Source organism: Martes martes, assembly GCF_963455335.1.
Source record: "Martes martes genome assembly, chromosome: 1".
Classification (NCBI taxonomy): Eukaryota; Metazoa; Chordata; class Mammalia; order Carnivora; family Mustelidae; genus Martes; species Martes martes.
The window spans coordinates 65,925,062-65,946,663 of record NC_137888.1 but is presented as its reverse complement, the minus strand read 5'-3'; the positions used below and the strand labels follow the sequence as shown (position 1 = coordinate 65,946,663).

At 41.5% G+C, this 21,602-nt stretch overlaps 1 protein-coding gene across 1 annotated transcript in view; it reads left to right on the top strand.

The window, feature by feature from the left end:
- The first annotated feature begins 577 nt into the window (after positions 1 to 577).
- The window catches only part of HGD (homogentisate 1,2-dioxygenase), a 42,901-nt gene continuing 21,876 nt past the window's right edge, over positions 578 to 21,602 (top strand). The window contains exons 1-4 of the mRNA XM_080815578.1: positions 578 to 1,027; positions 6,238 to 6,309; positions 7,130 to 7,218; positions 11,079 to 11,184. Of these exons, the coding sequence (XP_080671704.1) occupies positions 1,013 to 1,027; positions 6,238 to 6,309; positions 7,130 to 7,218; positions 11,079 to 11,184 (282 nt within the window). The 5' untranslated portion in view covers positions 578 to 1,012. The remainder of the gene's footprint in view (positions 1,028 to 6,237; positions 6,310 to 7,129; positions 7,219 to 11,078; positions 11,185 to 21,602) is intronic.

Genomic DNA, 21,602 nt, shown 5'->3' with positions numbered 1-21,602 from the left:
AAAAATTGGAGCTTCATAAAGAAGTCTTAACTTGACAAACCACCTAGCCTACATTTCCTGCCTGGTCTGTTGCATTAAAGTTTGTGATAATAAAACTTAGTTTACAAGATTGTTTTTGTGAAATTAAATGAGATAATGTCTGTGGAGAAATCTGGCACAAACAGGTACTTGATATATGGTTTCTTTCTTCCTGAATACAGTTAGACAAGAAGTGAATGTCTGACCATGGCTAAGGAGAACAGCCAAGAGCCATAGAAAAGGTAGCTGGAAAGTAATCTCTCAGTCTGTTTTTAGAAGGATAAACATATTAGGAAACAAGAGTCTTGATGAATTTATAAAAAACACTTCATGTATTTAAGAAATGAAGAGGAAGGGTAGTAAACATCTCGGTTTGCTTTAAGTGAAGCACTTCAGGCTCTGGAAAGTTCACCCAGCTATTCCCTTGGAGGCACATGCAGACACTGTCTAGCCCCCATCCCTGTTTCAAGCTGTCGTGTGTAAACACTTATGTCCAAGCACAGTTCATTCTGTCACACTCTGCAGAGAGTGAACACTCTGCCCTCTTCCTTCCGGGCCTGAGTCGGACTGAGTGGGGAAGCCTCTGCCACACACAGCAGGTACTAACTACCAGAGTTCCCTTCCTGGAGAGCTTTACATTCTCTGACTTTAGTAAGAAGCCTCCTTCTTTTCACTGGAACACGTAATTGGCTAATCTTTACCTCAGATGAAGAGAAGATAGGCCTCTGCAAACTATTCCAGAAACAGCTGGGGGTTAACAAAAACCAAAGGCAATTGTGTAAGCAGTTTGAAAATAAGCATGCTGGACTTTCTCCCTAGTTATCAGTTAGCCAATTCTTGTCTCTAGTTTGAGCTGCCCGCTAACCAGGGAGCACAGTGAAGTGGTGGGAATAACATCTAGAGAGTGGGTTGAAGGAGGAACAGAAGCATTTTGGCTTCATACCCTCTCTGGGCCTGCGTTTCCTGAAGTCATCCCGCCTGCAGCAGAAGGAAAATGGCCGAGTTGAAGGTAAGAGACTCTCTGCCAAGTTTGCTGCAGCTTCTTCAGCCAGAACCTGTGGAAGCTTCCGAGAATTCCAGAGTGCCAGGGTCAGAAAGGACTTAGCGAGGTCCCGTTCCAAACCCCTGAGTTCAGAGGCTTCGCCATTGTGTCCGCAGGCATGGCTGGGGCTGAGGCTGGGGGTTGAGGGAGAGGTGATAAAGAGAAGAGATGAAGCCTTTGTTGTCTATCTCTTGCCTTTGTTCATTTGAAATGTTGTCGTGGGAACCCGTGGACACCATCAGTGCTCCCCTTCACCATAGGCAGACACATTTCTCACTGTCTGCTTCCCAGCCCCAAAGCCCTGACATCTTCCCATTGCTGCAGCTTCCTGGACTGCCTCCAGCCGACCAATTAGATTTGCTTTATCCAGTCAATTATTTTGAGGAACCACAATCGGCCCTTGGCCAGTAGAGGCCCTAGCACTTCCTCTAGGAAATAAGTACTTTTTATTATTTAATGTGCAATTGAAAAGTACATGTGGGTTATGTGCTATTAATGAATTAACTCATATTGTAATCCTCAAAATAAATCCAGGATATAGGCCCTCTTGTTTCTATTTAACCTATAAGGGAAGGAAAGTTAGGAGAGATTAAGTGACTTGCCCAAGGTCACTGCTTCCAAGTGATGGAGACTGGATCAGAACCTGGTTTGTCTGAATCCAGATCCCAGGCTCCAAAAGGAGCTTTAGTGGCATCTAATGAACTGAATGCCTTCAGTCCGGGTAAAGGGATTTTTTCCCCTAGTGTCTAAAACCATACCTAATATCAGGGCCCGACCCATGCATGTGGAACTGAATAGAACTGCCCAGAACTTTTACTCAAGCCAAGTGGGCCACACTGCAGGCTTCTTTCAGGATACAGAGTTTGAGCACTTCCCTAATGTCCTTCAGCTGATACTGATCTTGAAGAATCAAACATCTACCTAGTTGATCGGGATCCTGAAATCACTCCACACTGAGGAAAATGAGCTTATCTTCATGCCTGACCAAGAGTTAGAAAGGCTGCAAAAGAACGCTCATTCTTTCATTCAGCAAATATTATGTGTTAGTACTGGTGCCACAGATTAATATCAGAAAGGAACTGAGTCTGGACTAGGTAGGGTCAAGAGAAACTTCTTGAAGGAGGCTGTTTCTGAGCTGAGTCTCAAGGGAGAAGTAGAAGTTGGTTAAATGAAAAGAGGTGGGTGCTAGAGGAAACACTGAGTGCAAAGGCATGGCACCTGCAGACAGCCCAGAATGTTCTGGGAGCCAAGAGAGCTGCAGCTGAAGGGACAGCCAAGCTGAGATACCCAGGATGTGGTAGGATGTATGGATCTGGATCTCAGGGAGTGGGTAGGGCGGGGAGAATAGATATGACAGGTCATCATATCAATGGTGGTAGCTGAAGTCTCAGAAGAAGGAGAGTGCCTAAAAAACTGTTCCCTGATGAAAATCCTATGGGAGAGTTCAGCAGGGGTTGGAAACATCCTTACCATTTATAAATAAATTATATCTAAAGTCCTATCCTGCTGAAATTTTTAGCAACTTATTATGCACAGCACCAGCAGACCAATGTAAATTGCATGCTGGTCTTTGTTCTCAATTTCAAAGGCTTTCTTCCCTGCCTGCTGTCTAATCTCCACAAGCAAAGGTTAGCTCTAGAGATCAGGAATCCAAATACGGAGAGCCAGATTGCATCATTCTAATCAATAAACATTATATAAGTCAAAAAAAATATGCTTCTCAGCTTTTATTTCCTCATTTTAATAGATATATCAACACAAAGCCTCAAATGAAATCACATTTACATAAAAGCAGCATAACTGGGGAAGAAAATTCAAAAGATAAAATAATAAAATTAAATTTCAAAAAGATCACCCCATGTTCTTACATTGCTTCACTTCGACAAATCTTGATTTCCTCATTTCTAAAATGAAGGGCTGTTTAATATCCAAACTTTGCCCTCCCCCTCCCACCCCACCAAATATTTCGATTCATTAGGTCTGGGTCTGTGTTTAACCAATTTCTGGGGGTAATTCTATTCTCCCCCAGAGGTGGGACCTCCTAATACTGTCATTCTATTTGTTTCCTATTTCTGCTGTAACAAATGACCATAAATTTAGTGGCTTAAAACAACACATATTATTCTCTTACAATTCTGGGGATCAAAAATGTACGTCAGTTTCCCGGGGCCAAAATCCAGCTTCCCCAGACTGCCCTCATTCTGTGACGGAGGCCCCTTCTCCATCTTGGATAGGCACCACCCCAGCCTCTGCTCTCCTCATGGCACTGCCTTTTCCTCTCCTGTAATCAGATCTCTCTCTCCCTGCCTCTATGGAGGACACGTGATTATAATTATGGTGCACCCAGTTAATCCAGGTAACTCATCTCAAGATTCTTACTTCACCCACATCTGCAAAGTCTCTTTGAGTATATGAAGTCACACTCACAGGTCCCAGGGATTCCGACAGACATAACTCTGAGGGTCATGACTCAGCCTACCACAATCACCTGCAAGTCCCCAACAACCTCTGCTCTCTGTTCCCATCACAGTTCATCAGAAATACTGGACTCTTTCCACAGGAACAAGGTAGCTCAAATTGCATCTCCACCCTGACTTCTCTCTCTTTCCTTTAGGCTCAGTGGAAGGCAGTGAGGTACACCATCTGCTCATCCCACCGGGGTGTTACCCAGAATCAGAGTCCAGAGAGAGCACCTCATAAACCTACTCTGACACACAGAGCACAACTCGGGGACCAGATAAGGATTAAAAAGCAGTATACTAGGCAGCTGCCAGACCACCAGCAGCACTGAAGTCACATGGAGCCCCGTGACCTGCCCTTTCATTTAGAAAAGATTCAGATCATTCTCTCAGAAAAAAGTGAAATCGTATTTTTATGTCGGGTCCAGTTATTCAGGAACCTGGACTGAAGGAAACATACAAACTCACTTGCTTAATGTTAGATTTTCTTTTCTTCTTGCATAAGGTGTATTTGTACACAGTCACTGAACCAGCTGGGGTTGAACGCTTGGATTTTCACAGCTGATATAAGCAGAGTCCCGATTCTGCCCTTGATCTCGGCGCCTTGGGAAAGCAGCTGCAGAATACTGCTTCCTCAAGTCAGGTGCCTTCGGCAGTAAGGGACATGGCATTTGAAAGCTCTAATAAACTCATCTGTAATTCTTCTCTCCAAGGATTAGGAAAGCCGACTGACTGGAGAGTGAGTCAGCATTTTCCGCCTCCTCTTCTGCCAATGCACCACAGCTTAGATGCAGAAACCGGCTCAGAACTCACACCTCTCTCGGAGCTGGGTGGCTCCCTTCCAAACTACCAGCTGTTCTTTCTCCTTTCTTTTCTATTTTTTAAAGCAGTCAGAAGCAAATGCTTAAGCACTACATATACTAAGTGTCTTTTCCCTTGTTCCAAAAATACATATAACTCGACTCTGTTCTGAGACCAGCAGTTGGGAAGAATGGGGAAGGTATTAATAAGTAAACCCACCCATGCCTGGAGAAGGTTCCGCCGTATTCCTCAGCACTCAAACCTCCCGGCCTCTCTTGCAGAGAGAAACAATACGGCAGTTGAGCAAAGTGAAGGCGCTGTAATGCTCAGCGACTTCAGTCACAGACTGGTCTAAAATTCCATTCTATGGAATTGAAGATAATTTGGGATCATTACCATTTCTCAGCAGCTCAAATTCAATCCCACTGACGGTGAGCATGAGGTCCATTCTGAAAGAAGAAAATTGTATTCAGTGGAGAGCCGGAATGCTGGATGCTCGGCCATTTCCCAAAGAAATCAGTCCAAACTGCATGTTGCTGCTGTTAACCTATCTGTGTATAATATAACTCGGTGTTTTTAGTGCTGACAGATTTTCACATATACAAAAAAAAAAAAAAAAATTGTGTCTGGAGGCAAAAAGAATAATTTAGCTTCCATTGCTTTGTAGGTCATAACTTTTCATATTTGATATTCCTCCCCAATATAGCAGTTATCGGCTGATCGTTGCTTACACATCCGGGCATATTGCATTTAGCTCATCCTTCTCCATGCTGCTGAGAACTCTGGAGGGCTTACCCTCCACCCACTTACATCCTTCTTATATCTCTTAAAGACATGTGCTCAGATGGTGGCATTTCACTCACTGAGTAAGACTGCACTTTCATTATCCTAGGCTAAAATTAAGTACATTTATTAGGAACAACTCTGGGAAGAAAATGGCCATTTTTTTAAATATTTAAGTTAGAAGAAAGTGGGTTCTAACCCCACTTTAAGCATCACACATACACTCAGAATAGACTCTAAAGGAAAGGCTAAATCAGACAATATATATCTCTTGAGTACTTTCTGGTAAATCAGGCACAGAGCACATGCAGGTAAACAGGACTGTTCTAGTCACAGATTCCATGGGTCTTATCAACTGACAGAGAAGCCAGACAGTGAGTAAGAACTCACAGGTGTGTTAAGTGTTGTAAGAGTAAATACAGGGGCTCCCATACTTTGCTTTGTTGAGAAAATCCCTAACTTTTTTCCCCTCTGGGTACAGAGTAAAAAGCTGGCACTCAAGTAGATGCCATTGTACCATGGTGGACAGGCTTGGTCTGACACTCCTCCTGAAAGCCTCTCATGTCTTCAAATGTGTTTTCATGTACCACAAAAATAGAAATATATACACAAGTGTTCCATAGGTGAACCAGATAATAAGGGTTTGCTGTAGATTGGATCCGTATTGCCTCTTCCCAGCTGCTTATTTCAGAGTGTGGAGGGGAATGGGGCTCCCCACTCAGGGAGGTTGCCATTCAGGCCCAGCAAGATCCCGAGAATCTGGAGATGACGGGATGCCTGAGTTATTTCCATTCTCCAGAACTCCCTGCTGGAAAAAAGAATTAAAGAAGCTGTTCTTGGAGTGGGATCGTTAAGAACAAGCCTATAAATCAACTAAGTACAGCTAAGGGTGGAGAGTCTATGCAATATACCTCAGTCTTCTCCCAATTGATTGGAGGTCTTTAAAATTCACACAGAGCTTATTTCCTTTCCTGAATGGCCCACATGCTGAGACAAAAGAAAACATATTCTATATGAACATCATACACAAACACATGTCCATATGGAAATTCTTACTTTCATTTAGACTATCAATGTTGTGACATACTCTTTTAATCCTGTTAATGATAGCCTTTGTGTCTTTGTCATATGTAGTACATTCCTGGATTTGGGAACGAGTGTGCCTCGGAAGACCCTCGCTGCCCAGGTGCCCTGCCAGAAGGACAGGTATGAATGAATGGAATATTAGCTCAGAGAGCTCTGAATTATAGGAATGAATAAATAGCCCTCAGGCCAAAGCACCTCCACCCACCATTGTTCCTGAAATTGTCTAGGAGTTTCACAAATCTTTAAGACAGTTAGGATACAGAACAATGACAATACAAAGATTAAAATGGGGTGGTGACTACTTATGGGAAAGCACCGAATCTGAAATAGTAAGACTAACTCCAGGACTTTCAGGAGAATCCCCTAGGCTCAAGGTTAAGAGAACTTCCTTACAGTCCCCTTTGAACAGTCAGAGATATCACAGTGATAAGAAAATAACCAGTCCTAAAAATGTATTCACAAAGATGTTTACCCTAGTGTTGGTTACAAGAGCAAAAATATGGCAAACAAAAATTTTTTTTGAAAATTTTGAAGAATATTTTATAGCATGAAAAAATGCTCATGATATAAATATTTGCTCTTTAAAAAAAAAGTTGTGATCATTATAGGACTACACACATCATTCATCACGGGATCCCCATCTTGGAGGATAAGAATGGAAGGAAATATACCAGTGTGTTAACATTGGGTTATTTCTGGATGGTGAGATAACAGGTTATATTTTATAAATGTTCTACATTATGCAGGTTTCACTTTTCTAATCAAGGGGAAAGTCACCTAAACATTTGCTACAAAAAGTATGTATGGGTTAGGGATGGTCGTGTGCAGTGCTCCAGAGCGTCCCCATCCAGGACAGAATGTCCCCACTGAATTGCTTGGTGGGAAGGTTAGGATGGTTTTCTGATTGAAGTGATGTTGTTTACCGCCTCCTTTGTTTTAGAACAATCCTCAAGTCTGCCCTTACAATCTGTATGCTGAGCAGCTCTCAGGATCTGCTTTCACTTGTCCACGGAGCACAAATAAAAGAAGGTACAGTATTAGGATAATTCTGACCTGCAGACTGTGGGATTTATGACTAGTGCTTAGTGCTGGCTCCTACGCTGGGCCATAGCCTTCCACGGCTGCCCAAAATTCTGCTCTTCACAGGCTGTGCTCTGGGTGAGATCAGGGGATGGGCCTCAGCTCCAGCTAGTATCAAGTGACTGGTGGAAGTGAGAGACAGGTTGCATGGAGTCTGGAAAACACACACGTCCAGCTCCATTTATAAATTCTCACTTATATTCAGAAGAAAATGTCCCTAATAAACTGGCCTTCCCCTAAGAAAATGTCCTCAATAAACTGTCCGGTTGAGTTTTCAATTTTGGTTTACTTGATTTTTTTTTTTTTTAAATAATGGTTAACTCAGAATTATAGATGATTCAGTATACCTTCTCTAGAAGACTGAAGTATTATGAAGTATTATGTTCTTTGCATAAAAATATTGGATAACTAAGCTTGGGCAGTTGAAAGGTCAAGTATTATGGCCCCTTGTGGTTTGAATTAATAAGGTTTTACTCTTTGGAATTTGCCTTTGTTGGAAACCAAGCACATTCATTAGCACAATGTGTCATTTTCCATGTTTGCTCTAATCCCACAAGCCAGGTCAATGAACTCATTCCCTTGATTGACTCCCATGGGGCAGGTTGAATGCAATAGATGTGTGGTTTAGGGAGGCAGTAAGTGCTATGGCTTAATCGAGTAGTGTCAAATTATAGGAATATCAGGCTAGGGCCTCTGTGAGGAGGGCTGCTCCTGATATTGGAGATCTGGGATGAGGGCAGTTGGTCTGGTACTGCTTAGTGGGAAGGACGGGGTATACCTCCATAGACTCCTCCTGAGAAGCAAAAGAGATAACCAGTACAACAGCACAATGGACCACACAAATAAAAAAGATGGTTCTCTTTGGTGGTTGATTATGCCCACTCTGGGGTAAGGTCCCCTGAGTTTAAATCCTGCCTCCTTCTCTTTTCAGCTGTGTGACCGTGGGCAAGTCATCTACCCTCCCAGAGCCTCTAGTTCCTCATTTGTAAAAGAGATAATGAAAGTACCTATTTCATAGTTGTGGTGAGGATTAAAGGAAAGAATGCCTATAAAATACTTAGCACATTGCCTGGCTCAATGAACATTAATTTTTCTGATCATCATTACTGTTGCCATAGCAGAGTTCTTCCCGTAGTGCCCGGTATCTCTAGATTGTGTCAGAGAACTCAGTGTGAACTATGGCAAGTGCTATGCTATCGTGTCCATATCAATATTGCTTCTCTCTTGATAGCTATGGGCATGGAGAGAAGAAGAGAGAGTTTCTCATACTTCCCAAAATTGGGGGTTAATTCTATTGCTATTTAATCATCTCTTTCTTTACAATCCCAAACAGTCAAGGTAAGGTTAGCACACTGACAATTTCGGTCCATTCTAATTTATGACAACCTAGCCTCCATGACTATGTTTGTGATTTTACGGCCCATTCGCTAATGGGACACCTGGACTCCAGATTCTGCTGCCTACCCCCATTATTCAGCGATATCTTCAGCCAGCAGGAGCTTAGCTCTGTTCCAGGAGGCTGAAAAGGAGCTGTTGGCATTTCATTAAGAAGCTGGCACCATTCCTTGAATCAGAATTAAATCTCTGTCCAGGGCAATGTAGTGCTGCCTGGGGAGTTTTGTAAACAGCTAAAAAATAAGGGACACTAGGCCTGGCTCACCCATCTGTTTAGAACTCTGCAAAGGTATCCACAATAATTTTGTGAAAATGCTCAAAATCCCAAGTGGAAAGAAAGAACCAGCTCCCTCCATAGGTGAGCAAGCCTGGGATTCTTAGAGTGAGTCACTACTAATTTAAACCACAGATTGGTGGGTTCTCACAAAACTATCAGAGATTATAACCGCCAAGGTTTAATTTTTATCTGATTAGTTAGCTGAGCCCTTAGGTACTGAGGGGAGAGTCAAGACAGAGAATGTGGAAAATCTGGACCATGATAAAAACCCGGATGATTAGGGATAGGCAGACAATTCAACTTATATCTAGTAAGTGAGCACCTACTGTGTGTGAGTCATTCTAGATACATAAGCCGAATCCTTGCAATCCTAGGAGATAAGGATAAGAAACAGGATCAGGGAATTTTTGTAACTTGCCCGGGATCACACAGTTGCTTCTAAGATACACATACGTTCCCTTAACTCTAGACACTACTGGAAGCTGCAGAAACTCAGTTTATTCATAGCCTGAAGTCCAAGGTCTAAGGTCGTATCATTTAAAAGTGGAGGAATCAAATGGACACTAGACAAATCTACCCCTTTTATCTCCCAAACGGTTCATTGTGGGGCCAGGCAGACTCCAGCCCTTGAAGTAGACTGACCGAGGGCTTAAGGGGCCACAGCCTGTTCAAGCAGGTCTGGTCTTCCATTGTCAGAGGTAGTGCTCCTTATCATTCTGTACACTGCCACAGTGATGGCCTCTGAAAAGACATGGTCCCCCTTGGCGAGTTTCAGAGTCCCTCTCAACTTCTGGACAGTTCTCCTGGTGTCCTTCAGGACTTATGCATCAGAGTCTTCTTCTCTTCCTGAAGCCTGAGGTCTGGGTCCTGGCAGGGGGATCTTTGTCTCCGGCCTTGATGTATACAGATAATAAAACTTGAAAAGGAAGGAAGGGAGGGAGGGAGGAAGAGAGGAAAGAAAAAAGAAAATAAAATTACAAGTATACTTACTATAAGAATATATGCACAGATCTTATGATGTTGGAGTACAGAGTGTTAATTTCCTAAACATCTTACAAATTAATATCAAAAAAATAAAAAACCCAATAGAAAAATGGTAAAGGACACAAGTAACTCATAGTAAAATTACAAAGGACCAATAAACATACAGATTCTCGACCTTACTCATAATAAAGGAAATACAAAATAAAAATGAGATACTATTTGTTACCTATAAGGCCAAAATTATTTTTAATAATACCCCAGGGGCGCCTGGGTGGCTCAGTGGGTTAAAGCCTCTGCCTTCGGCTCAGGTCCTGGGATTGAACCCCCGCAGCGGGCTCTCTGCTCAGCAGGGAGCCTGCTTTTCCCCCTCTGTCTGCCTGCCTCTCTGCCTACTTGTCTGTCAAATAAATAAATAAAATCTTTTAAAAAAAATAATACCCCATATTTCTGAAGACTTGAGTCATCAGTCACTCTCACTCATTATTGTTGTGAGAATAAAGTGGTACAATGATGTGGCAATTTTTTTTTATATATGCACTGGTGATATCTGAGAATACACAGGAACATTGGTAAGCTCTGATGGTGCTGGTAATTGGACCCGAAGAAATTGAAAGAGAAATTGAAGGACCCATTTACCCTTAGGGAATTTGAATTACTTAAATTATCTCTACCAATAGCATGTATTACTGTTATAATTTTTTTTTAATTTCTCAAAAATAGCAAAGAAACTACCATATTCTCTCAATCTTTGTAGGATTCATTGTCCTCACTTTCCAGAGTAAGAATTAGTATCCAATGACATATACACACTGATGTTTTTCTATGGATTTTCCTGTACACTTATCCCTCAAGGTACTTTTCCCCTTCCTTTATAATTGTCATTGGGAAAGACAATTCTTCATTTTTTGTTAGTATGGGAACCACAAGAGCCAGGAGCCTCAGTTTGAAGAGTGATGGGTAGAGTGGAAAGATGGGAAAAGGCCAGGGCTATGAGCAGCAGTGGCTATTAAGAAGTGATGCTGTGTCATTGTTTCTCACATTAAAGCCCACAAATCGTTGTTGACTTGAGCACCTTCCGGATGGTACTTCCTGAGCCAGTCTGCCTATCCCTCATAACACCACCCTAAGGCTTATGTGTCCTTGTTTCCCCCAGTTGGCTGTATAGGATTCTACCTTCAGTGTCTCACAAGCCCTTTGAATCCATCAACCAAGGCCATATCACTCACAACTGGGATGAAGTTGACCCCGACCCTAACCAGGTAAACTGGTCCTGTGCGTTGGCACAAGCCATGTATCCAAAACCTTGATTATAAATATTTAAGTCAAACCTGGGTCTTTGAGAAATTAGACATTGAAAAAATATAAATGCTAAAGTGTATCTGTTCTTTTGCTCATACTTGGGTGGGAATTTTGGAATTGACTGTTCACGTGCATGAATGTGTGTGTGTGTGTGTGTGTGTTTATTTACTCTGCTTTCGGTAATGAGAGAGATGCAATACTATAGTGGACTGAGATCTGTTTTTGTTTTTTTACCTTTGAGAACTCCAGTATACCCCCTTTGTCTCTCAGCTTAGGGACACGCCACAGATAACAGGTATATAATGCAGGAAGCAAAACAGACCCGGGTTTGCATCCCCACTCCCCCACTAACCTGCTGGGTCTTTGAACAACCGTGTTTCACCTCTACACCGAGGTGATTACATCTGCCATGCAGTGCTGTTGGGATGAAAGAACAGGTGTGAATGTGCTTCACACTGTGCCTGGCACATGGGAGGCAAGACCCAGGGCTCTGATACAGCCATGTTGATATAGTCACTTAAAGGAAGCAATATAATATCGAGTATAAAACCTTGAATTTTATATTCAGGTCAATGTGTTTATTCATTTTATATTATTTTTTTATTCTGAAATCCCTCTCTGCCAAATTGGAAGAAAACAACCTCATGTCAGTCTTCCCTAGGAATCACTGGTTTTAAACAATGCCAACGTAGGAGTAGGGGTTGGGCCTTGCTGGTTGGTCCTCCCTCCCTGGGTAATGTTGAGATGCCCACTGTTCTGCTCCCATCAGGCAGAGGCTTGGGCATGGAGTCATCTCCCAGTCCAATTCTGGTTCTGTTGTCCCAGGTAAGACACACAACTCTTCCCTCCTACTTGGAGCTGCTAGGTACAGGTTCAAGACTCTTCTTGGTATTCAAATTCCACACAGACCCATCAGCCAATTCATTTCTCTCTCTCTCTCTCTCATTCTCTCCTTCCCACAGCCCACAGAAATCTGGTGCCTCCCCTTTGTTTACCAAGACATTATGTCTATACCTACAAATCCCTTTCCCCTAAATGCTTAACAAAAGCCAGCATAATCATAGTCACTTTTGATTTCCTGCTCTGCTCCACCTCTCCTAATTATGGAAATCTCAGAGAACTGTGTACCTGAATGCTACTTACTTCTCTCCAGCAGGGACAGAAGGGAGGCCTTCAGAGTGAAAGCCAAATGTGAGTTAACAACTTAAAATGTTAGCCGTCTCATAGCCATTTTGAAAACAAGATATGTTGTCTAAATGACTGCCCCTTAAACTTGTGTGAAGTTTAATGCTTGAAGCCAACATCCTCCCTGTTCACCACTGGCCTATTTTTGCCTCTCAGCATATGGGAAAAGGTCAGTCCCTGCTCCAGCCCCCAACCCTGCAGGCACCGTGCCCTACCAAGTCCCCAAATCCGGCTTTCAGCTCCTGTCCCTTTCTGCTTCCTCCAGTCAGGGCTCTTGTGCAGACCACAGTTTGCACCACCAACGTGGGGACCCTGTCTTCACCTCGTCCTTGAGTCTCACCTGCCCTCCTATTCCAGGCCAATCTGACCACTTTCTCTCCCACCCTCAGGTTAAGAATGCCCCTGGCAGACCATCTTCATTTAACCATCTAGTTCCCCACTCACCTTGTAAAGGGCCATAAATCATTCTATCCAAAGTCACTGCTCATTCTCTGGGAATCTCCCGGATTCCTCAATGGCTTACATCTCAAATTTGCTAATTCCTCTTTTAAAGTTACAATGGTCATGCTTGTTTGCTTTTGACCAATAGATAGACCTGATTGCTTAATAATGGAACTCTAGTTTCTATTAGAAAATATAAAGGAGGGATACCTGTACTTTGATAGGATTTCTGGTTAAACTAAATAAATCAAGCATTTAATATATACTAATTGTGGATGGTTGAGAGGGTGTATGAGTCACAAGGATTTTCCCTATTCTTTTCTTCAGGCGGCATAAGGGAGTACCCAGTTAAATTTCTGCTAGCCCTCTCCAGTGGAGCCAAATCTCATACTACACAAAGGAATAGGGTGGTTGTAGAATCAGCAAGTGAGACAAAAATTAAGTACAAACAAAATTATCTCTGAAAAATCCCTTGAATTACCCACAAATTATAGGATATGTGGTTTTGTGTATGCCACTTTGTATGGTAATTCTTATGTACACTGAATTTGAGAACTAACCACACAAGTTGAGCTAGACTATAAGAAGGATTACAGGGAAAGGCCATAGGCAAATATTCAGGAATTCAAATTGTGGAGACTTTATTTTTTTTTAAGATTTTGTTTATTCATTTGACAGAGAGAGAGAGAACAAGCAGTGGGAGAGACTGCCAGAAGGAAAGGGAGAAGAAGGCTCTCCACTGAGCAAGGAGCCAGATGCAGGGCTCAATGAGGGGCTCAGTGAGAGGCTTGATCCCAGGACCCTGGGATCATGACCTCAGCCAAAGGCAGATGCTTAACCAACTGAGCCACCCAGACACCCCCCATGGGGCTCTTCTGATAACTACCGAATAATTAATGGTAAATAAGGCAGAGTGGGAAATTTCAGTGCCCCTGCCTACTCATACCATCCACACCAGTCATCAAAGCCTCTATAACCTTAATACAACTTCATAGATTTTTTTATGGTGTGCAGCCAACAGTGGAGCCACACTTACGTTTATATAATTTATTTGGGGTAGGAGTCAGGTTTTAAGCCTGACCTCTAAGGAAAATGTGAGTGTGATGTGTTTTCTGTGAGTGTGAGAAGTAACATGCTCATGTTTTTATCATATTATTATTTCTATGACTATTATTGATACATTTTATTTAACATGAATACACCCCTTTACAGTAATTATTTTGTAGTATGGGTGGGTTATCCGCGGAAGCTAATCGCACCCTGATAGAATTTTTCCGGTTTTGTCTTGTTATAAAAGCAATACATACTTAATAAAAACTCAAATGATGTAGAAATTAACAAAGGAGAAAATGGAAGTCTCTCATAGGCGAGAATCAAGTATGTCATTTTTGCACATTATTTTATTGTTTCATAACTAGTTAACATACACTTCGAGAGGGAAGTTTGAGCTAACTGCACTGAAAAAGCCTGAGTTACTACAGAGGCATCAAAAGAGCTGCACCAACAGTTTCTGCTTGCCTTCTAGTAGATACTCAGTATACATTTGTTTCCTCTCCTTCCCTGTGTTTCCCAGGGCAGCCTCCCCTTGCACTTCTCCTCGAACTTGTTACCTTTCTCCTGTTTTGAACCTCTTCAAGCACGGTCTCTATGATGGCCACCAAATGAATTTCTTCTCCATTATTTCCCTTTTTTCCATTTATGACCTTGTGCTCACACGCTTTGGGACAGCTGTGCCCCAGAACTCAACACTGTCTCTGTGAGCAACCACTCTGCCAAGGTAGTGGTTTATTATCCTCTTGTTCTGTGACTTACCTCCCCTGCCGCCCAGCTTCCTTTGCCCTGGTGCGCACATCCTGCCTGTTCATGCTACATTGATCCTTTTGTCTTTTCATTTACACCTTCTTGACAAGTTAATATCTCTTTCCAATTTTATGCTTCATTAATAACCACAGCAATCTGCATTCATCACTTCGCCCCTCTCATAACCTCTTCCAAATATGGATGCGAGACTCTCATCGAGAAAGTCTCAGAAAATTATATTTGGGTACCCATCTGACAGTCCTTCTCTGTTGAAGCCTGTATCATAGGTATGCCTTCACCTGTCACAGACCAAAATAAATAATTCACCAGTTTCACCAACTCCCCACATTAGTCATCTCCGGGAATTTGAAGACTTGAAAATCACCTAATATTTCCTCTAGGAGAGCATCATGGGATATGCTATCATCACTGTCACCTTTGATACATTGCCAGGAAGACTGAGGACGATGTTCCCAAAACCTTTATTTCCTCTTAGTATATATTTAATCAATTGTCTAAGAATTAATGAAAACTCTTTGAAAAAACAAACAAACAAACCTCTTTTTGAGTGTATTTAGATTCAGCCTATGGACATAACAAGTTCAATCCATTCATATCTCACATAAGAAATATACCTAATTTTGTTCATCACGTACTTTCCCCTAACTTCTGGAATCTCAGAATCTAACAAACAAATCTACATCGAGTTTAACTGTGATTTTGCAGATTTCAATTAGCATTCCTGAATCAGCATTCCTCTTTAAAGATCAGAGTCCTTTAAAGTTTATCTTTCTTATTACTAAATCCCTAACTTTTTGACTTTCAGAAAGTCAGACTGAAGCCAGTTAAGACTCAGCTAAGGGAATTATCTCTTAGTTCTCAACCAGTATAATTTGGACCAAGTGATAAACACCACATAGCTAATTAAAGACCAAGCCATAAAATTCCCTTTTCCGCTAGGACATGCAAATTACCAAAAATGCTTCCCCAAAATACACCTTCCCAAGGTATTTGCTGTTTAATTTGTCAAACTATTCAGCTCCACTACCCCTAAAAGCCCCCTCTCTCCAAAAATGTCCTGGATTTCCCACTTCTTTAAAGCTTTTGACCAAGTCTCTCCTATTCACACCAGATTTCTGAGAAAGAAATCTGAATCCATTTTATCACCCCCACTCATCTCTCAACCCTTCATAATACAGCCTGCCCAGACTACCCTATTGAAACTGTACCTTCTTTAAACAACAATAATGCACTCCCCACTATTAATATGTTTCTATTCAAAACTTACATAAGAATGTCAATGCCTGGGAGTGCCTGGGTGACTCAGTGGGTTAAGCCTCTGCCTTCGGCTCAGTTCATGGTCTCAGGGTCCTGGGATCGAGGAGCCCCACATCGGGCTCCCTGCTCAGCGGGAAGCCTGCTTCCCCCTCTCTCTCTGCTTGCCTCTCTGCCTACTTGTGATTTCTCTCTGTCAAATAAATAAAATCTTAAAAAAAAAAAAGTGTCAATGCCCAATAATCCCATTAATGCAGAACTAACCACTTGAAATGTTTCAGTTTCCTTCTTTCCAGTCCTTTTTTTTTTTTTTTTACATTGTAAATAAGATCTAGGGTCCCATGCAGCCAGAAACCAAAAGTAATTGAGAATAATTCCAATCTTCATTTGTTTCTCCTGAGAACACTAAAGAATACCCAATACATGACCTACAAGAACACTTGGTAAACTCCCCTTTCCCCAGTTCCCCCAGACTCCAGCCATCTCACACCAGAGTCCTCTCTCATTTCACAGCTCATCTTCCCAAGCTCCTCAGCCCCTCATCTGATTCACAGCCTGGCTCCTCCTCTTCCTCCTCCTCCTCTTTTCTGCCCCTGGAGAATGAACTTACAGTGTGGGTTCCGATCCCCTTTCCTAGGAGATTCACACATGACACATGGATCTGCACGGTGAGGCTGGAGTTCACAAGATTGAGAGGAGGGCGTGAGGATGGGCAAATTAGAGTTTTCCAAAGAAGCAGGGAAGGGCAGAGGAAGGGCTGTGAATAATCGTATATTAATGTGTTTTAGAAATCATTTGTACAAACAAACCAAAAGTAGAAACAGACCCATAAATAGAACAAACCGACGGTTGCCCTAGGGGAGGGAGTGGGGTGCAGAGATGTGCAAAATGGGAAAGGGAGGGGGAGATACGGGCTCCCAGTTATGGAATGAATAGGTCATGGGAATAAAAGGCTCACCATGGGGAATACAGTCAATAATATTATAATACCACTGTATGGTGACAGATGGTAGCTACACTTGTGGTAGGCATAGCATCATGTATAGACTTGTCAAGTCACTAAGTTGTACACCTGAAACTAATGTCACATTGTGTGTCAACTATACTTCAATTTAAAAAAGTCAGTTATGTATATATTTACTCTAATGAAAGCCATGCTGTAATACAGTTTTACCTTGTGGGCTTTTTTTTTAAATTTATTTAAACATCATATTTTTGCTTTTTCCCATGTCTTTTTTAAACTCCTTGAGTACAGGCAATTTTTAATTTGGCTTTATAATCCAATATATGTTTATAAGACAATTATTCTATTGTCAGATACTTAGAGTGTTTCCATTTTTACTATCATAAATCATCTATGGCTAAATACAATCCTTTCTCCTCAACATCCCAAAGCCTACAACAGTTGACTTTCCTCTCTTCTTCCTGTGCAGGTGCCCAAGATAAGCAATCAAGAGCACTAATTTACCATCATATCTTTTCAAACCCTCTACTCTCTTCCATGTGCCCTACCCACCAGCCATACTGGAACTTTCACCATTTCAGGGCAATACCCTAAGTTTTCCTGCCTCAGTACAGTGTGCTCTTTCACCTACCTGGCATTTTCTCTTTTTTCCTCATAAATATCCACCCATCCAAATCCCACCCATAATTTATGACTCATCTTAAATACCACTTTCTTCCTTGAGCCCTATATATATTTCTCAGGGTATTTGAGAATATGTCTCATCATCTTGATATGACCTGCTGTGTTCAGCACATGTCTTCTTCCAAATAGTAGAACCACAAATATTTGTTGAATTAACTCCCTGAGAGCTCAGATCCCATCATCCTATAAACAGACTAGATTGCATTTTCCTAAAGGCATTCACTGGTGTTTGCCAAAAGTATTAGAGTACAGGTTGCTCTCTGTTCAGCCCTTTTGGATAGCTTGCTGGCTCTTTTAACAGTAAATCTCCATCAACTTGCATTTCACTCCTTGGAAAGATGTTGGTACTTTCTGAAAACTAGATTATTTCATTGTGTGTATCTCTTATTTTCCATATGTAAGAATGTTAAAGGCTGTATGCCAAGACTTATTCCTGAGGGAACATTTCTCTTCCGAAGTCATTTCACTTACCTATTTCCTTGTTTTTCTATCAGAAAGTGCCCACACTTCCACCTTCCAAGGTCTTCTGTAACAGTTTCCCTGAGGGCAGAGACTCAGTGTTTACTGCCAGTGTGGGGCATTAAACCTTGCACACAGAGAGGTCCCCAATAAATCATTTGAATGAATTAGTATAAGGAGCTTGAATAAGAATGTTGACACTGAAGAACCTTAGCAAGGTTCTGGTCCCAGGAATCAGACTGGGCAAGGGCAACTTAGCACTGGAGGAGTAGTAAATAAGGGTGAGATTGGAAGACCAATACAAGATAGTTAAAGGGAGGCAAAGCCTGCATTTAGAAGCTATGCAGATCATGAATAGTTTGGGAAGCAGAACAAGATAGGCAGGGATATAAAGGGCTCAGGGTGTAGGCTACTAAGAGAAACTGGGAGAATCTTGGTATCTGTTCTTAGTAGAGAAAACTTCTCTAAACCATCAGTCCTTTCACTTCTAAAATTGAGATGATAATCCTAGGTATCTCAGAAGGTTGTCGTGAGAATTAAATGTCATCCAACAAATATTTACTCAGTGACTACTATGTTTCATGCTCTATACTAGGTCCTGAGTAACGGATGTAATGCTCTTCGTTTTATACTCAAACGGGAATCCAGGTTTCTATTTGTGAAAAAAGGTCATTCAAATCCCATGAAGAGTTACCTTTTTTATAGCTTCATGAAAGACTTTTTTAATTTAAATTTTAGTTTTTTAACATACAGTGTGGTACTGGTTTCTGGAGTAGAGTTCTGTGAGTCCCCATTTACATACCACACCCAGTGCTCATCAAAACGCAAACCCTCTTGAATACCTGGCACCCTTCTAGCCCATCCCCCAAACACCTCCCTCCATCCACCCTCAGTCTGTTCTCTATTGTTTTTTTTTTTAAGTATTTTTTTTAAGACTTTATTTATTTATTTGACAGAGAGAAATCAGAAGTAGGCAGAGAGGCAGGCAGAGAGAAAGGAGGAAGCAGGCTTCCGTTGAGAGGAGAGCCCAATGTGGGGCTCGATCCCAAGACCCTGAGATCATGACCTGAGCCGAAGACAGAGGCTTAAACCACTGAGCCACCCAGGCGCCCCTGTTCTCTATTGTTAAGAGTCTCTTATGGTTTATTTCCATCTCTCCTTTTTTTCCCCCTTCCCATACGTTCATCTGTTTTCTTTTCATGAAAGACTTCTGAAAGTCTGAATAAAGTATAGTGACTTGCGTCCTCCTTAACTGTGCTCTTGCCTATTACTTTGAAGAACTCCAATGGGTCACTCAAAGCCTGATTTCTCTCCACACAAATCTTGCTGGCTTTCCTCTTAAATTACTAGATTTGCTGAAGAATGCAGTGAGCCACTGTTTTATTTTATTCACCCCACACACGCATACACACAGCTTTTTGAGTCTGTACTTGAACTCACTCTAGTGGGATTACCCTGGGCCTCTCTTAGCCATAGTTATGGCTAATAATTGCTTACACATTGTGGTCACTCCAAATTCTTAGTTACTTCCAAATTCTTAGACAGGAGATATCGGCTTCTAATGATATGTCTACTTCTAGTCAGCCATAATAAATCAGTAAATCAAAGAATCTTAGTGTTGAAAGTGATACTCAGATCATCCAGTCCAACTCCTGATCTTCTGACTCTGGAAATACTGAGACCAATTCTCTAATTTTTTTTCATTCCTGAGCATGCATTTTAAATCTTGATCATTAAATGTGGCCACTGATTCTGTTTTTCTCCTTCAGTAACCTTAAAAAAAATTTTTTTAAAGATTTTATTTATTTATTTGACAGATAGAGATCACAAAGTAGGCAGAGAGGCAGGCAGAGAGAGAGAGAGAGGAAGAGAGAGAAGGAAGCAGGCTCCCCGCTGATCAGAGAGCCCAATGTGGGGCTCAATCCCAGGAACCTGGGATCATGACCCAAGCCGAAGGCAGAGGCTTTAACCCACTGAGCCACCCAGGTGCCCCACCTTAAAATTTTTAAAATTCTAACTTGGTATTCCCTTGAAGATGCTTTCCAAATTATTTCTAACCACCTCATTTCTGGTAAGTAAAAGTTTATTTTCCAATAGAATTTGTAGGATACAGCCACAAAATGTGTGAAGCAATAATAGAACTAAAAGAAATAGATAAATCCATAATTATAGTTAGAAACTTCAACATCTGTCTCTCAACAGTTAATAGAACAACTACACAGAAAATCAGGATATAGAAGAAGTGAGGGTTTTTCACATACATAAAGACTTAGATTCTAGAGTTACATTCTAGAAAAATTCTTTGGACTTTTAGAAACATTTCCCAATTTACTATTGCCTGAATGTCACTTGACCACAAATAATCCCACAAATTTGTTTTAGTCTTATTCTTTGAGATATTAGCAGGGTTCTTGGTGCCTTATATTTATTCATTCATTCAATCTTTCAACAGAAATTTATTAATATCCTCTATTGTCAAGACATTGCATTGAGTACTACAATTGATTTCATTATTTTTGAAATGTTTAATAGTTAAATTCCTTGTGAAGGGTTATTTAGCAATAATATATAGTATGAATTTAAAAAACTGTTGAAAAAGTTATAGGACTAAATCAACTAACAAGCATCCTTTATCACTTTTGGAAGCTCTTCTCTGAAGAGAATTCTGGAATTATAGTTTCCTCCAACACCCCATTGTTACATGTAAGAAAAAATACAATCAAGAGAGAGAAAAGGACTTGACTTGTCTGAGGTCACAGAATAAATGGAAACAGAGGCAGTAGCAGGACCCAGATCTCGTTCCTGGCTCAGCCCAATGCACAGCCCCGCGTGGGCTGGCTGTGGATCAGAGGGTTACTGCTCCACAGCATGCAATTAAACTGAACATCTGGCTTTAGCAGGGGATGTTTCTCCTCTCCGCTTCATGGGTTCTTCCTGTTTGTCATCTCCCCAAATCTCCCTCCTCACGTTCCACGACATATCACACCAAAGTTCCTGACAAAAATCTCTTGCCCAGAGATCAAAAGCTGGCTTCTTGTGAGTAAAGGATTTATCAGAACCAGCTTGGGTTTTTATTACCCTTCATAATGCACTGAATATAGAACTTGTACAATCTGCTGCTGTCAGACCCAGCTGATAAATTACTTCTTTCTCTATACCATCTCCATCATTTGAAGGTATCATTTTTGCAGTAGAGAAGATTCTTCAAGACCACTGCCTCATCTAGTGTGTGGGTCCTGTTGAAGGCATGGTCTCTACATCATCACGTAGGGCCTGTCCACCCGACAACCCTGGCTCTCTCCTCATGACTTGAGGGTTGATGTGCTATAGAAGACTAAAAAACTAACCAGCAAAAACCAGCCAAACCAACCTCTCAGCCTCTCTGGCTTAGTTTTTCCCACTTACAAAAGACAAATCTCTTCTTTGGGATTTAGGACTTTTTTCTACCTTCAACAGATATTTCAATTTCAGGAAGATATACAAAGGTGTTGTCTCAGTACAACAAATCAGGCAGTGCTTCTCCTATTACTGGAATTTCTTCTCTTTCCTTCTTTCTTCCTCTACTTTCTT